The sequence below is a fragment of the Ahaetulla prasina genome, chromosome 1, assembly GCF_028640845.1.
Source record: "Ahaetulla prasina isolate Xishuangbanna chromosome 1, ASM2864084v1, whole genome shotgun sequence".
Taxonomy (NCBI): Eukaryota; Metazoa; Chordata; class Lepidosauria; order Squamata; family Colubridae; genus Ahaetulla; species Ahaetulla prasina.
The window spans coordinates 360689384-360707906 of record NC_080539.1 but is presented as its reverse complement, the minus strand read 5'-3'; the positions used below and the strand labels follow the sequence as shown (position 1 = coordinate 360707906).

The following is an 18523-nucleotide window of genomic DNA, read 5'->3' as shown; positions in this document are numbered from 1 at the left end:
AAGCAGCATTGTGCACCCTGCATTTGAAATACCACCCTGATACCCTAAAATGTCCATATACCAACTGACAGGTACACTTTAGTAGCACTTTAGCTTTGAGACTGCAGGCAACATTTATAAATCAAGAGTAATCAATAGAAAACCCGACAAAAGTCTGAGAATCCATACTAGTCTGCATCTCCTCAGCCAGAATGGTTTGCCAGTCTCCTGTCTCTTATATATAGTTTCCAATGGTGGCGGGGGGGGGGGGGGAGAGGGAGAGTAAGAGTCCCTCTGGAGAATACTGCCTCTCAACTGTATGCACAGATTAAGTTTCTATAACACTGATTATACAAGCAATGAAAAATAAAAAGTTGAAGTCGTTAGTTCAGCTTCACTAGAGATATCGTAGCTTCTAGCCCAAAAGAGAAACTGGATGAATGAGTAAAATAAACACACAAAGAGGCATGAAATCAGTTGCTCAGCAATACTCACTTAGGCATAGCTACTGAGTAAAATAGCCTCAGAATTTTGGTTGTAACATTTCTCAAAGATATACTAACTAAAAAGCGGTAGAGTATTTTTCATGCAAACTTGAGGTCAGAGGTACTAAATTTAAGATGCAAAAAGAGATCCAATCAATTTCATAGTAACTTGTATTTTCAGCACCTCTCTAGTCTAGTATTCAGCTCTTTAGAATTCAATTCCAGACATTTACTTTCCCTCTATTTTCAGAAGCACCGGCTTCAACTATCCTTTTCTAATTTTAAAGAATTTACCTACTCATTTTCTGATCTTTACAAAAGGTATTTTCCATTAAAAATGTAGAGATATCTGATTGCTAGGATAATATAGGATAGAATATGCTTCCACTCTGTCGCAATTTGAGTTAAATCCATAAGTTTATTAGGAATTTCCTCCTATTATGTTACTGAACATGAAAAAGGATTGAACAATAGCACACCTGATGCTACAGTCTTTGCTTAAGTTCATTAATTGCTCACTCACTTCAGGAAACTCTGTAGCCATCAATCAGGTGCTTGAATGCTTAATTTTTATTTTGGAAAGAGAATAAGAAAATGCTCAGGGAGAATTGAAACATTGTTACTGCTTCCTCCTTTATCCAAGCCCCCTCTAGGATCTCAATTTAGGGTGTTTGCTCTACAATTTATCATCCATGCCAAATTTTTCCTAATGAAAAAGAGAGATCTGCTGTCAGAATTCTAGCACAGGATTCCAGAGGGTCCTGGAATGAGCTGAGTATTGCTGGCAAAATCTCATGTCCTGAAAAGAATAGTTATAGTGGATAGGTAAAAACAACAAAATGGATTACGAATGGTTAATTTCCTATTAATTTTCAAATTGATAATTCTTTCATCCATCCCTCTGCAGTAGAGCTTCTGACATAAGTAATGTAAGCAGAAATTTAACTTTAAAGCATAGCTTTAAGCACCGGGGTTCAAGCAATAAGCTCACTGCAGAGGCAAAACTGAATGTAATTTCTACTTCTTCAGTACCCACTTCAAAGTCCAAGTGGATCTATTGAATTACATCCTTTGTGCAGAAGATCGTTTAACATGCCTTCAAGGTCCATTTTAAGGCAGCCAAATGTTTCAATCAAAAAGGGGAGAAAGTTAAATGGAACTGAAAATGTAAAATTATTTAAGAACTTAAAGAACAGAATAAGGCACACAACTTCAAAGAATTTTGGTAAAGGAAAATGTATCAATGCACGTCAAAGAAAATACATACTTGGCAAAAGATAAAACGAAGCTAAGCTGGCAGGGGAGGCAAAGATCAAGGCACCCATAAAGAGGACAGAATGAACACTGTCACTCCAACTGCAGGGTTTGAAAGTTACAACATGCCAGGGGGAGGACTACAGGGTTTTTGCTGTGGTGAGGAAGACCCAAGTAGAGACAAAACCATTAGGGTAAAAAGTACGGCGGAAAATTTCGCAATGAAATGGTCTTAAAATTTTGCTTTAGGCAGTGAGAGCAGGCCAGCAAACACTTTGGCTCACATAAAGAGAGGAGCAACGATGTTAAGCCTTCCACCCACAGCCCATCAAATATCAAAACGCAGATGAGTGTGCCTACAGCTATTCTGGACGACAACTTCTAAGGCATACAATTTCCACCATGGTTGAGGGCCAGGTATCGTAGTCCACGCCCCTTATTTACTTTTGAATCAGCTGCTGGACTTTGATTTTAGACACTCCATTTCGGGGAGGAAAAAAAATCAGCATTTGAAGCTTCAGCACAAGATTTTTGGGGGAAGGAATAGTTGAGATAGAAGCAAGGTCAGAAATTGGAAGGAAGCAAAAAATAAATGAGATAAGTTGGATAGAAAAGATTACAAGGCTTCCACTAACCTCTGGGTTCAAATTGCTAACCAGCAGAACGGAGTTCCCTGCCCCGGTAAGGCCGGGAATACCAAGCCGTCCTGCGGCAGCTGCGGCTGCTGCGGCTGATGGGATAGCCAAAGGAGCAAGTGCTCCATGTACATTTGGAACTGAGAGGCCTGAAAAAATTAAAAAGTATTAACTAGTAGAGTCCATAGCACATTCCCTGCTACGATTTGCAGTGGAAATAAGGACCTTTGACCAACATGTTTCTTAAAAGAAGTACTTTAGTGTACATTTTCTTTCATTCAAGGACCCAGAAACCAGATACGCTTGAACATTAATGGGCTGAAGCATCTCCAGTTCTGGCATTGCTCAGGACTCTGCTCTCAACTTCTGACAGAAGGAATAAGCCTGGTGGGGCTGCATTTGGCTCTCCTTGGGTGATGTGTGAATCAGACGCCTGCTTTTAAATAAGTTCTGCAAAATTTCATAGGCTTATTTAAGCAAAGTCACTGAGGGGAAGGGGAAGCAGGAAGGGAGATGACACACACAAAGCAGTGCATTTGTACGTTTTTTCCACCAAGGCATGCTGGAAGTGCCTCATTCTTTTTTATCATGCAGGTATTAAAACCATAACTATGTACATTCCAGTCACTGACAAATGACATCATCCCAATACAAGCATCTAAACACGAGCTTCTTCCATTGTATCAAAAGCACATAATCCTGAAGGGCACATAAAAGTCATTTACCTCCTTTGTCCATGAGAACAGGGATTATTGTGGGAATATGAATAGTTCTGCTTTGTTTTTTTATAGGACCAATGGGAGGAAAAGTATGTATATTGTGCAATGATTATCAGTGTGTGCTTCAAATAGTCCCTTCCAAGCACTACATCCAGCAAAATTTAATAAAAAAATCCATCAAAAGTTATTAACAGAAATTTTTCATTTGAGACATTGAAATTATTAGAATTTCTACACTGGTTCAAGGTTCACTCAGTCTTTCATCCTTCTGAAAGTTGGTAAAATGAGGACCCAGATTGTTGGGGGAAATATGCTGACTTCGTAAACAGTGCTATTGCTATAGTGCCAAATCTCAAATCTAAGACTTTTCAGCCTCTTCCCTTCCTATCAACTATAAAGTCAACATGCCCATGTGCTTTCCTCAAGGTAAAATACATTTTGTTCAGATAAACTGAGACGTTACCACAGCCTAACTATCTAGGCGAACTCTTTTTAATATATTGCCTTTATGGTATCCATACTGTAAATCAATCTGAAGGTTTTTATCTTACTAGGACAAAATGTTCCAAGCAAATGTTGAAACAAAAATGATATGTAATGCACATCCTCATTAGGATCTAAGCCACTACGTGTAAGTAAGAGGACTTTGGGCACATGGAAAACCCACTACTGGAACTAAGGACGTTTTCCATCATCATAGAATATAGGAATCTTATGAGCCTGTGGTCATAGATTTCTCAAATGGTACTGATTACGATTCCCAATCTGCTACTAACATTTAGGAGTCCAAAATAAGAGGGAGGAGGAAGGGCAATGGTACAACAAAAAGGTGAGCAATGTTTAAAGAAACAGTACCTGCAGCTTGAGGAATTGCAAAAGCAGGAGGGAAGCCAGCTCCTGTATAAGGAGAGGCTGAAATGATCCCTGGAGCACCTACAAAATAGAAAAGATTGGATAGTTCATTAGACATGGCAGTTATCCCTACTAGGGCACGTTTTAAACAAGGTTATCTCACTGCATGTATCTGTCTCTCTCCCTCCTGCTTCCCCCTCCTTCCCAATCCCTATTTTAAAAAGCATACAAGTCTCACTCCCCTTAATTAACATCCTAGGAGCTGTGGTGGTGCAGTGGTTAGAATGCAGTATTGCAGGCTAATTCAACTCACTGTCAGGAGTGACTCATCCTCACTGACTCAACCTTCCATCCTTCAGAGGTCAGTAAAATGAGGACCTAGATTGTTGGGGGCAATGTGCTGACTCTGTAAAGCTGCTTAGAGAAGACTGTAAAGCGCTATGAAGTGGTATATAAGTTTAAGTGCTAATGCTGTCCTCATTTGGATCAATATTTCAGATTTGTCCCTTCATAGGAAGGTGTGGGCAGATAAAGTTTAATAAACTGTTATTGCCATCAGGACAACTGGTTTCCAATATTTGTTAATTGACAAGGTGGTAACTTCTCTGCATTGCATAAGATTTACAAATTTTCTTAGAGGGAACTGAACTAATTTAACTGGTTAAATTGTTCACAAGTTTCCTTTTGGATTGGGTATTCTAGTAACGGTGTAAATTATAAAGAAAGCTTAATTACATTTTTCTTCACAGGTATTTGTAAAACTAGAAAAGCAAGAATTTCTGTGGGGAATGCCTGGAAAGTTGTATTAGAAACAGGTACATTTGACAAGTAAATTTGCTTTATAAGGAGAGAAAATCCGAAATCTCTATTCTTTTTTAGAGCAAAATAGAATGCTTGAACAACTTTTTTGACATTTTAAATCTGCAAAGTAAATTTCTATGATACAGAGTTCACCCTGCCAATTATTTCCAGTAAAGGCTTCTGCCCACTAATTTTACCTTAAACGTGTCACATGATTTTTTTACTCTTCATAAACAGTTGTCTCACAGGAAATGAAGGAAATTCCCTTGTCTTTTCTTTCCTGATAAATAGAGCCTCAGGTGCCTCTAGAACACCACTCAACTCATGGCTCTAAGAGAACTTGATATATCTTTTACATCAAGGGATTTTTATGTATGCGAAGAAGGAAGAAATATGAAAGGCTTAACTGTACTGAGAGTCTATTTATGAATGATAATATAACTTAAACATTTTATTTCATTAGCTGTTTACTGCTCTTAGAGATTGAACTAATTGTCGGGTTTGGATATTAATATTTTCACCTATTAACAAGTGGAAAAAAAATACAACCATTTACTTAAACTGGGAATTTTAGTCGGTAAGTAATGGTCATTAAGCGAGTTATTGTGTGATTGGACCCAATTTATGACTTTTTACAGGGGTCATCATTGTCACTAAACAAATTTGGCTTCCCCAATTAACTTTGCCTGTTGGAAGCTGGTTGAGAAGGGCACAAATTGCAATCACTTGACTGCAAGATGCTGCAGCTATTATAAATGCAAGTCAGTTGCAAAACACCCAAACATATGGCCATTGGGAGCTGCAATGGTTGTAATTCATTTTTCCTGAGGCCACTGAAACTTTGAACTGTTGGTAAACAAACAGTCATAAGTTGTGGACTATCTGTACCTAGTTGTTTGGAGTAACATAATGCCATAAGCTAGCAAAACATGGAAAGGAAGCTTGTAGCTACATTAGCACTTGTGTTCGTTGTGCTTTCTGTCCTAACCAACACTGTATAAAGTAGGGTGATCTGAGAGTTAGGAGGAAGGAAAGATGAAAAGTCAGCTGTCTAATTTGCCAGTTAATTATTGCTAAGAAGAAATAAAGATTATCTCAGATTTCCCAGTTAAAATCTTGTCAATCCCTTACCAAAAGCAGCTGCCATGGTCTGATCAAGGGAAGGCTGGTTGTCTCCAGAAGGCAGGTCTGGCCTGGTGTAATCTCTGCTCTTATCATTGTTGTATTTTACATTGAGGCTTGTGAGCTTGGAAAAGTCAATACGGAGGGTGCAGCAAGCATTGTAGATGTTCTGCCCATCAAGAGACTATAGAAAACCAGAGCAGAGTACCTCTAAGTCAAGCAAATTACTTCAGGAAAAAAAATTCTACACACTCCATATTCATCCAATGTATAAAACTGAGAAATAATCTTAAAGAGAGGAAGTCTTTGAGTGCCCATACAATTGTTTGCAAAGACCTGACAGTTACATTTAGATAAACATGAGATTAAATCTTTAAATCTCTGAGTAATGTACAGTACATAACGTAATACAATGCTGTAGCTAAAATCTAATCTAGAACGATACTGTATTCCTCTGGAAAGAGTACACAGGAGCAGGCAATGTCTCAGAGGATGGAAATCAGTAGCACTCCTTGTACTGCTTCTCCATCATGCTATGTAGTTTTAGCAAGATTTCCTTCTTCCTAATGTTAAGGGATAGGTACTATTCCTTACCTGGTCAAAGTAATTATATATTTCAGATTTAAGCACTTTCAAAATTACCACCCCAATTAACAATTTAAAACTCTATGTTTAAAACTTAAGACCTAATTCATAAAATTTGCACAATATCTTTACTTTTCTAAAATTTACAACATTCCTCTAAGTCACCCAAAATGTCCCAGACAGTACTAGTCACAATTGTTTGAGTTTGGTCCTGCTGCATAGGCTTGCTTATTGTAATGTATTGGTATAATATGTTGAAGACATTATAGACTGGAAACAGAAGCAAGAAAAGAACTCACCAATTTGGCATGCTGGGCACTCACAGGGTCTGCATATTGCAAGAGTGCTTGAAACTGGTTGTTCTTGGTAAATGTGATTATTTTCAGCACTGTCCCAAATTTGGAGAAAATCTGTGTTCGCAAAAAACACAAAGAAGTCATAAAGCAATTGCTTCCAAGTCTTTTCTGCAATTATGAAATAGGTTGGGGAATGATAACAACTTAACACAACAGAATTGCACCACAAACTCCAGAGGAAAAAGCCAAAAGATTCAAACATGTAAAGGATGTACTGACAAATTCTTTGTGAGGAAGAAGTTACATTACGTAAGACATCTTTGCCCAATCTCAAGGGGCGGATCCCATTTTTTAGCATTCCATCTTGAATTTAGCAACTCTAGGTGGCACTAGAGGTACAGTAAAAAGAAACCTTGTAGGCCTCTTTCCCAACTTTTCCTTCATTTTGCATGCAGTGAACCAATTGCTCCTTCCAGAGCAAAGCCTGCTTGTAAACATTTACAGAAACTTGATCCCCCTGTGCTTTGCTTTCTGCTAATATTTTAGAAAGACTGGAGAATTTTTTAAAAACATGACAACACAGTGGTTTGGATTCAATCTGCAAAAGATACATCAGTACATCTGAAGATTGTTTTTTTTTGTGTGTGATCTAAGCAAAAAAATCACAGCTTCTTTAAGGTATTGCAGAGAAGTGCCACATTTGAGAACTTTTATGTTCAAAAACATGTTCCAGGGATTAAATCCAAAGTGTTCCACAGCCCTTGTGAAACAATGTCTAATATATGTAGCAATGTGTACCATATTAGCTGATAAGGACACAGGTACTCTTATTTACATGGGCACATGCCAGAGTTTTATCCACAAGGCGTATCAGAATTTTTCCCCAATGCACCCATAGTGAATAAAAGCGAATTACACATGGTAACTAGAACAATGTTCCTCAAACTGAAGGTGTCTGTAGTGCAATTCCCACTAGTTTGAATAAGCACGATAAATAGTAAAAATAGAAGCTAGAGTAAATTATTTGGTGGGCGAAAGCAAGGTTAGAGGACCTAGATCTAACACAAAAGCAGCTTTTGGACCTCAAGAATCCAATCTATTTTGTAAGGATGGGAATAAAAATAATGCTGTGTAAGTAAGAATATACTGTTTATGCTCCTAATCTAAGCAAATGTCAGAAAAAAACTGTGAGGGTTAATGAAAGAAATCATAAATAGTCATGCCACTTGGGGCAGAAGTTATCACAGCTAATTCTCTGCCACATGCTGGCTGCTAAAAGCTGGAAGTCACATCTCACCTGATGGAGGACATCTAGAGTAACAGGATAGAAGAGGTTTTCCACAATGATCCTCAGGACTGGGCTCTGACCAGCCATGGCCATACCAGCATCCACAGCTGCAGCAGAAGCAGACAGTGCCAGATTCCCAGACTGGACAGAATTGACTGCTTGCAAGGCGGCTTGAGCACGCTATGGAATCAAACGTTATAATGCATCAATAAAGTAGTAAATAGAAAAAAAGCACATATCCATTATTCTATACTAGCAAAATTATTTTCTTTCAAACTCTCTCAAATATGACATTGTTGCTACTTTATGAAGAAAAAAAATTCTACAGATGTTGTCTTGTGATTCTGCTCTTTATGAAAGGATGGTTCACGACAAATTATTAGGAAGAAGCCGGATAAATCTGCTCTTCATATAAGATAAAGGGTTTTTCAATGAGTGCAGATATGCAAACATAAAAAGAATCCGGAATACAGCAACAGGTAGTCCTCACTTAACAATGTTCATTAGGACCAGAATTTTCATTACTAAGCAATGTAACGTTATGATGTTATGTGACAGCATCACTTAGTGACACCAACCCAATTCCCAATGTTGAAGATGGCAGGTCATTAAGAGAGGACCTCATATGACCAGGAATTGCAACTTCCTGCCAGCTGCCAACAAGCAAAGTTAACGGAGAAGCTGGAAAGTCCCAGTCACAACAAACCTTTTATTAAGTGGCCTGTAAACAGGCCAATGGGTGAACAGTGCTGTAGTGTTGCGGCATAGCACAAACATAGCCAGGCAACTATGTGTAGACTGTAGAGTGTGGGCAGGGATGTAGGTGTGCACTGCAGAGTACAAGATCCCTGATCTTATTTTGTCTGGTGGGGCTCCTTGGAAGAAAAATCTATGGGAGAGGGAGCAACCTTACCTGCTAGCTTCCCCATTGACTTTGCTTGTGGGAAGTCAGCAGCGAAGGTTGTAGATGGTAATCACACAGCCACGGGATAAGCCATCATAAGATGGCTGTTTAAAATACTACTCATTCAGTGCTGTCATTGAATGAGTGGTTGTTAACCAAGGACTACCAGTGTTTCACCTTAGCAATAATTATGAGATTAGCTGCAATACTCACTGCCTGGTTTGGAGAATTATCTGTCTTCAATTCTTTGTGATTAGAAAATTGGATGTAGATCTGCTGACTCCGGAGGACAGGAGCAATTGTGGTGTAGTAGCTCACCATAGTATTAGCTGCTTCTTCTGTGTTCATTTCTATAAAAGCCTGGTAGATTATAAGGAACAACAAAATTATATTGCATTTGCACAAAGATTTCTAACCACAATCTGGAAATCATTTTTTATAAAGCTGTCTCTATTCTCATATAGGCAGATAAGCCTTTAAATACAAAATAGAATCAAAGTTTTGGCATAGCTAAACTAAATTTTGTTTAAAAATAAAATCTGAAAACGACTTACCTGATTTTTTCCTTTTAACATTAATAGGTTTGTGACCTTCCCAAAAGGCAATCCCAAGGAAATAACCTCAGCTTCTGTTACGTCACTAGGTAATTTACGGATATGGATTACTCGTGATGGAACTCCTGCACTTCTGCTGTCACCTTTGAATTTTTTGCTATCATTTCCATTGGCTACAAAAAGATTACACAAGAATAGGTAGTTTCTGATACAATCAAGACAAATAGTTCATTTATCATAGACTAGAAATTGAACACAAGATGGGAAAAAGTTTCAGTTACTTCACTGCTTCTGTTCAAAAGACAACTTCCCTTTTAAGAAGTTCTAGCCAGCCCAATTGTATTATAAATTAATTGGCTCCAAACACACTGCAGTTTGCTAGATTATAGCAGAAATGCCCAATCTGATTGCCCACCTGATGCCCAATCTGATCTCCACTGTTCTCCCATCAATTTTTCATTTTTAAAAGCCTATACTCAGATTTAAAAACTGGTATGGAACATCAAATTAAACAATACAGTAAATATTTCTCTTCAAAACAACTATTTCCAAAAGTTCTCCAGGATTTCATTATTCATAAAATTTACAGGCATCTTTTTAGAAAATAAAATGGCAGGTAGTTGTTTTATTTTGGAATAAAAAGCGAAGTTAAATTACAGTGCTACAGGATATCCTGGAGTCTAACGGAATCATGGATATTAATTTTGTACACTATTTAGGTTATTCTCCCCTGTGCAGTCATTTTGTAAATGTATACATCAACTCATAATAGCTATGTGATGAAAATTTGTATGACACAATTTCAAGTTTTCAAATATGCACATCAGCAAAACTGTTACTTATGGAACAGACTAATTTATTCTAATGAGATTGCTTAATATAGTTAATTATATTGACATGGCCATATATGTACAATATATACAAAACTAATCCAGTGAACTTCTACTTCAGGTTTTGCTACCAGCAGTCATCGTAGCAGCTTGTACACTGTAATAACCTATTATACCGATAATCATAAAATTACCTTACCTTACTCATAATTTAAACTCAGATGGGAATTTTACCTCCTACATACATTTACCTCCATGTCTGTTTGCTGTACGGCAACTTGCAACCAACAGTAGCAATTTAAGACTGGCAACCAATGGTGCTTTAAAACTATTACATACAGCTTAAGAACATGTTCACTAGCTAATCACCTAGCCCTAATAACAACAATTTCATAATGCTTCCATAAAAACACAGCTGATCAATACAATAGCATTTTTATACTCCAACAGAGTTGGGCATGAGGCACTTAAGCATACGTTTCGATCCAAAGATATCATGATTTAGACAGCGAGGGCAACTTTATAATTTCATTTTAATTCACAGTCGCCTAGTTCTAAAGACTAATACCAGCAAATAGAAAGTACAAGGCAAGCAAACAAGCAAAAATAAGCAATTTATATCTTAATAAGCTAATTAGCTGATCCAGAATGCAATGGTTCCAGTAGTGATGGGCATGCCCCACTATGTCCCATGTTGCACCACTGCTTCGCTATTATCAGGTGGTTTCCAGGTACAGTTCAAGGTCTGGTTATCACTTTTAAAGCCCTTCAGGATACTGCATTGGATTATTTGAAAGACCATCTACTCCCATGGTTTCTGCCTAACTGGCAAGATCAGGCAGAGTTGATGAGCTTGATGCCATCCAGCAGGATCTAGAAAGGGTGTTCTCTGTCATGAAATCTGCCTTCTGGAACAATATCCCCCCCCTCCCAAAATTTCTGTAACCACCTCCCTGATTTTTCAAATGCCTTTCAAAACTTGGTCTTTGGGCAAGGAGGTTGTAGAACTGCTATTGGTTGTATTTTGTATTATTTGGTGTGTACTGTGTCTGGACATGCTTTTTTTGTTTTCTATCCTTTATAAGCCACCCAGTGTTGAACAATCTCTTAAATAAATATATGTAAATAAATAAATAAAGCCAGACAAGTAAATATTGACTGGCTTTGTAAAACATAGTTAAATATTCAGAAGAATATCATTCTGCAGCAATAGATTTGCTACAGAATGCCCAAAAGCTAGTCTTAAGAGGGAACTCTGATGAAACAAGACTGTAGGCACAACAGTGAAGGTCAGGAGAACAAAACCAAAATAAAAACCTCCAGTACACTTCAAACAAATACTATTCAGTTGCAGACATCAGAAAGTAATCTTTATACAGTGATCTTACCAGTGTGTGTCACATATTCAGAAAATAACCCTTACATGAAGACAAGTCCATTTTGCAATAATTTCTTTTTCTGCAAATGGCTGTTACTTGCTCTTCTAAGCTATGCAAAATATTTCATCTGCATTAATCACCTATATAAAATTTGAGACATTATTTCAGGTATCAGCACTAGGGAACTTAAGACTGCTGAAACCCTTTAATAAATGGCAGCAAAAGCTCCTTTGGAGCCAGTTGCTACCTAACTGACTGGAATAAGTATTCAGGTTGCCTTAGAGGTCAATTTCCCCTGGCAAGTAAATGCTAAAGAAATGTTAAAATCTTGGGGCTATCAGTGTTACCTGCAGAAGCAGAGTTGCTGCTCATGATAAAGGGTCCGTTAGTGACACAAGTAGAAAAAAGTTCGTCAGATCCCCGCTGAAAGAGAAACAGAAAGGGAAAAAAAGTAAGTTGACAGCACTTTGCTAATTTTTATCCAGGTGCTATGAAAACAAGAATTAAAAGTGGTAGAGAAACTGAGATGGGTGGAGAAAGTAAAGGGAAAGCTTGATATTCCACTCAACCCTACATATAATGGAATCAGCAACGACATGTTAAGAACCATACAAGCAAGAATAGAGCAACTCCAACAGTGCCCATAACCAAGAGTAAGATTTATATTCTGAAAATATAAGAAAAGAAACAATTTATTTGAATGATTGTTTAGGCTGCAGCCTTCCTCTCTTAAAGCAAGGGAACTACAAAGAGCCATAGCTTGGCTTTGCAACATGAAGGTAAAATCAAACCTTGCAATTCAATCCACTTTGAAACAATTTTGTTTTATTTGAGTGAAATATTAGTGAAAATAGTAGGATACTTTTCCCATATGAAAAAGGAAATAGATTCTTAGATGGACAGCAAACCAATTAAAGCATGTGAAATTGAGTTCTTTCTCAAAATGCATTTTTCAAAAGCAGCATCTTTTGCCCCAAAGGTGACAGAAAAGGGGGAAGGCATTTATGGGGCACGGTGACTCTAGCTGCACTATAAAATTAGCAAATCACATTTACTTGCTGTATTGATAAGAAGGCTAGGGGGTTAAAGTTTTCAGGTGCAAATGAGTCTGGCAACATTTTTGAATTCAAGCTTTTCCTCAGGCAGAAAGCTTGGCATTATCCACCTCTTATTGTAAGAGGAATACCTATCTAATTTAGCAGAAATTTGGACAAAGCTTGATATAGCCAATCAGATTGGTGAGATATCAAAATTGCAGCTGAAACTTAGAGAATACATGCTGCATGTTTGCAAAAATAGTATTATTTCTCTAGACGGTCTTCATTTGAGAAAGCATTGTAGTTAGAAGACAGATAAGGGAAACTAGGGAAAATTCTTGACTAACAGGGTCTGCAAGTTACGAGATATATTGAAGCTTTTTATGTTTTTTACCACATTGAAATTCTTTTTATGCCAATCAGTTTGCCCCATGTCCATATCAAACCAAAACAGACGTTTATCTAAATTGGGAACTGAATATTATGATCTGAATATCTGTACCATGACAAAGGTGAAAAACACAAGGACTCAGGCAACAACTGAAAAGTGTGTGAGAAAAACCAGACTGAAGTGTGTCACATCACTTTTCATTCAGCAGGCCCAAGTAAGTTTCTTTTGCTTAGTCATCACATGTCCCAGCATGGTAATATCCCCCACCCCCGCCACACTCTGAATTTATATTGAAAAGGTGGCCATTGCTGCTGAAGAAGAGTAGCTTGGAATCAGTTAGTCATGGCAATAATAGAGGCCATTGTCTAAAATTATGCAGCCAATACGTATTTTCTATTGCTGTCTCAAAAAGAAAAAAACACAAAGTTTCCAGATTGTAACATTTGTACAAAAACCTTGTAACAAAAATGTAAATTTTTATATGAAAATTCCATCTTAACACCCCCCCCAAAAGCAGCATTCCAAAATAGTTATGTTGTATAAGTAATCCACTCAACTAGTAATATCTGCACTGTGTACAGTTAAATCCTCAATTTTCTACAAAAACCAAGCCAAAACAAGACAGTTAAGTGAGTTTTGCCTCCATTTTACAACTTTTCTTGCCACAGTTAAGTTAGGTACATGCTTATTAAAGTGACTCTAGCTTCCCCAATGATTTTGCTTGTCAGATCACAAAGGTGATCACATGACCCAGGGACACTGCAACTATCATAAACACATGCCAATTGCCAAACAGCCGGGTTTTGATCACGTGACCAGAGGGATGCTGCAATGGCCATTTGTGAAAAAACATAAGTCACTTTTTTCAACGCTGTTGTAACTTCGAATGGTCACTAAACAAACGGCTGTAATTCAAGACTACCTATATCTCTGAAAGGAAATCAGAATTAAAATGGGTTATCTTTGTTGGCTGTTCCCTCAGGAGGGAGGCAGGGAAGGTGCTGGGAAAATTGAAGGTGAGGCATGCAGCAATGAAATTTTCACCATTGGCTGAAAAAAGGAAACAAAGAGCAAGTGCTAGGAAATTTTGGGGATTGGTGGTGAGCCACCAGCCTGGGACATGCAGAAGACAACTCAGATGAGGAAGGGTGCAGGGCACACCAGCAATGTCTGTATTTTTTTTTAATCTGACTCCTGAAAATGATCCAGGTTTCAGTTCTGCCAAGCTAGGGCTGACCCCAGCAGAACTTATGGAATGCAGTGATTTGTTCCAAGTTTAAAACAAAACTATGTTTCCATTCCATGAATACCCCTAGTTATTACAGAAAAGTGCTGATTTACACATTTATTAAATGCTTGCGATAGTTTAAAACATTTCAGAACAGCTGGACAAATAAGCTAGAAGCACCTGTCCATATAGGTACCATTTAGTGGCCCGAGACTACATACTGCAGTGAAAAAGAAAAACTTTTTAATTTTAATAAAATTTTAATAAAAACCTAGGCTAAATTATTTTATATAAACTTATTTTAGTATCATTTTGTTTTTAAAGCAAAAAATCACAAGAAAAAAATATTTCTATTATAACAGAATTGCTCCATCCTATTATGAATTAATTTTATGACAACTTTCCTCTGCAACTTAAGAACACAAGAAGCCTCCTTTAACTCAATGTGACTTCATGGATACATCATGCTGGGTAAAAAATACAGAAGCCATTTCTTACTGCCTTCTTCCTACATTTCCCCTCTCACCATTTCTTCTCTAAGTCTGTATCCTCGCCATTTCTTGGTTCCCAATTCAGTGTTAACCATGCCCAATGAAGCTGTTTTTTTTATCAGCCACATTGGCTATGAGGAACAAGATGACTTAATCACCTTTTAAACCAGAAAGGACCTCTCCTTTATTATTCAAAACTATTTTTGGGGATGGAAGGGGGGGCTCAGATTTTCAATGCTGGCACAAAAGGAATCCTGGTTAGTTGTACTTCTTTCAAATCTTTCAGCAACTCAAATATCCTGTTTTTTATGGCACAAAATATTTGAATTAGATTAGAAAACTTGCCTCCAACGATTTTAGATTGAATTATGTGCTCTACTAACTCTAGCTAACCCATAGAACTGATGCCCTTTATAATATATTGGAACTTCCAAATACCCTTATCACTATTGTTGGTGCTTGGGAATTCTGCAATTTTTGTTCAGCAAATCTGGAAGACAATAGGAGTCCTTCCCCACCTCTTCAACTGTTGGTCCTGTTGGGCCCTCAGATGTTAATCCATTTTTGTCTACCTTTCATAAAGGTCTCTTGACTGCTCAAAAGCACAGCTCTCTTCTGCTGCATTACCCTCCTTAGCCTTCTCAGACTTTTTCCAGTTACTATAGAGACTAGTCATAAAATAAACCTCTGCTCTGAATGGATCTGAAGGGTGTGGCTGTCAAATGGCTCAGAGTTCTTGAACTCAGAATAATCAAAGTTATGCAGTCTTTCTTGTCTGATACAGAACTCCACACCCAGGTTTACAGCTGCCAACATTTACAAGCGCATTGCACTGCAAGATTCTCATCCACACCAGGTTTTAATGATTTTATTTCATTACAGGGAACAATGAATCTCTTGACTAAGTTTGCTTACATATTCCTGCACGTTTATACAGTTAAAAGTTTACTTAGTTTGTACAAATCAGACTACAAAATATTCAGCAAACTATGGCAAAATAAAATGCAACATAGCACTGTGTCTAGTCTAGTTAAGTCTCTCAGTTGAAATGTCCAGCTGTTCCACTGGATAATGTTGGTAATGGAAGCATTGTGCTGCTAGAGGCCAAACAGGATGTCTGTTTTGATATGATAGAGGATAGACAGAGATAGATGTGGAGATAACTCTTATCTCATCACTGAACCTTTGAATCAAAAGATTGGCAGTTACAAATGAAACTATTAACATTAATTTCAGCCTTAAATTGGTTCAATTATGACAACACCCCACCCCAAAATAACCCAAGGGAGCAGCAGGGCTCCAGCACAAACACTTGGCCCTGGTCTAATTATAGAAAGTTCACATAAATATGTTTAGGTTATAAAGATTGATTTAAAAATAAATAAATTTTCAGGAGTATCAGAATTATTGTTCACTAGAGGATTGACTTGATACCGGTTTATCTACTCCTAGCCACTTATTGAGACAAAGATACCTTTCTTCAATCCTTGTTAATCTTCAGGGATTTGAAAACTAAATTATCAAAAAATGTGATCCTAGCTGTTGTATTTAAAACAAGATAGACAGTCCTTGTTTAGCAACACAGTTGGGACTGGTAACTCAGCTATTAAATGAAATAATAATAATAACAACAACAGAGTTGGAAGGGACCTTGGAGGCCTTCTAGTCCAACCCCCTGCCCAGGCAGGAAACCCTACACCATCTCAGATGATTATCCAACATTTTCTTAAAAATTTCCAGTGTTGGAGCATTCACAACTTCTGCAGGCAAGTCGTTCCACTTATTAATTGTTCTAACTGTCAGGAAATTTCTCCTTAGTTCTAAGTTGCTTCTTAGAGTTGCAACTTAAAACTAATTGCTAAGTTAAACCCCAACTATTCTTTTGATCTTACTTATCATTCCTTTGCTTTACAGACATGTAGAGTTTGTAACTGTTGCCAAAGTTATTTTTTCATCACATCTGTAAATGCAAAAGTTCACTCTCTGAGGCAACTATGAAACGAGGACCACCTCTACCCAATTTAACATTTATTGCTGATTGATTAGCACAGCTTTTCAGAAACTGTTTTCTCCACACTGATAACCAATATTTCCTGCCAGAATAGTTATCATGATTTTCATTTTTCAGAATCTAAAACACAAAAATTTTGTTTTAACCTTAACCCTTCAGATTCTGGATGAGAACTACGATTCTAAATGCTCCTTAATTTGCAATACAACAATTGGGTTTAGTACTGACTTAGGCTAGAATAATTTGATTCAGCATTTCTTGTGAACTAACCCACCACATTAAGCCATAACGGTTCATATATTTGGGCATAGCACACATGCACACACATTTATGTATCTATGTAAAATTTATATGGCTACGCACCTTACAAATGAAGTTGGGGTGACTAACAAGAATTAAAACCCTCATTAACACCAGCCAATTAGCACAAAGTGGCTCCCTAAAACACAATTCACCAGCAGTTATGTGAATACAGCAATCAAATGTTTAAGCCTAGATTTAACTTTCTTTTTGTCTTTTCCCTTAACACCTCATTTCTCATTTTAGAATTAACCATTTTTTAAAGCAAGGACAATAATTTACTTCCTACAAGAATTTCATGAATTAAAGGGTTAAATTTTGCAAAAAACTGACAAAGATGCATATTCCACATGCTTTCCATATTTTCAAACTGAGAAGCATTAGTTAATATTTCTTTGTCAACACATGTGGCTCACATATGTGATAAAGCCTGTTACAGCAAGCCCATCAAAAGCCAGCTTGTAATAGAACTGAAGATGCACATTTAGGCCTGGAATGTCTCCACTGACATTCTTGGCTTGGGGCCTGAAGCCATATTCCCTGTTTCCATGGCAAAGATCCTAGTCTCTGTACAACAGTAGGTCTATCTAGCCTGACAGAGTGAATGTTCTCTAACAAGGTCAAGGCAGTGTGTAATGAAGCACATTTACACTGCACTACTTCTGTAGTAATACACAGGTATTCCAAGTCTTTATGCGATGAGGGCATAAATTTAATGCCAAGTTAGCGAACTATATTTTCCATAGTTAAAGCTGATATGAGGCACAATTTTATAATAATATAGTACTTTATCGAAATATTAGGTGAGAACCATAAAATCATAAGACTGGAAGGTCTTTTAGTCCAACCTCCTGCCCAAGGCAGGAGTTCTTACTCCATCTCAGATGGTTGACCAATCTTTTCTTGAAAATCTCCAGCAATGGAACGCTCTGGAGGCAAGCTAGTTCAATGATTGCTCAATCAGGAAATTTCTCCTTAGTTCCAGGAAGTTTGGATTTTCCTCTGAGGAACTTACACCCATTGTTCCTTGTCCTGCCCTCAGCTGCTTTGGAGAACAAATCAGACCCTCTTCCCTGTGACAACCCTTCCAAGTATTGGAAGATGGCTATCATGTCATCCCTAAACTTTCTCTTCATTAGGCTAAATATAAGTAGTTCCCTTAGTCGATCATTATATGATTTAGCCTTCAGATTCCTTATTTTTGCTGCTCTTCTCTGCAATTGAAGTTGTTTATTATTTCACTTCTTGGATTTTTTATTTCACTTCTTGGATTATCAATAGTGTAACAACAATAGCACTTGAGAAATATTTTTTTTTGGTAAAACAAGTCTTTCAACAGCTTAAAAAACAGCTATCTTAAATACAAAAAAACTGAGGCATCT

At 37.4% G+C, this 18523-nt stretch overlaps 1 protein-coding gene across 2 annotated transcripts in view; it reads right to left on the bottom strand.

The window, feature by feature from the left end:
• Positions 1–18523, bottom strand: part of PTBP1 (polypyrimidine tract binding protein 1) — a 34634-nt gene that overhangs the window by 9294 nt on the left and 6817 nt on the right. Inside the window, exons 3-10 of one of the 2 annotated variants that reach the window (XM_058163308.1) lie at positions 12031–12106; positions 9475–9647; positions 9134–9280; positions 8026–8196; positions 6732–6842; positions 5857–6031; positions 3928–4005; positions 2354–2502 (exon numbers count right to left, since the gene is read on the bottom strand). In XM_058163308.1, the coding sequence (XP_058019291.1) occupies positions 2354–2502; positions 3928–4005; positions 5857–6031; positions 6732–6842; positions 8026–8196; positions 9134–9280; positions 9475–9647; positions 12031–12106 (1080 nt within the window). The remainder of the gene's footprint in view (positions 1–2353; positions 2503–3927; positions 4006–5856; positions 6032–6731; positions 6843–8025; positions 8197–9133; positions 9281–9474; positions 9648–12030; positions 12107–18523) is intronic. The other variant, XM_058163309.1, reaches the window with a different exon arrangement.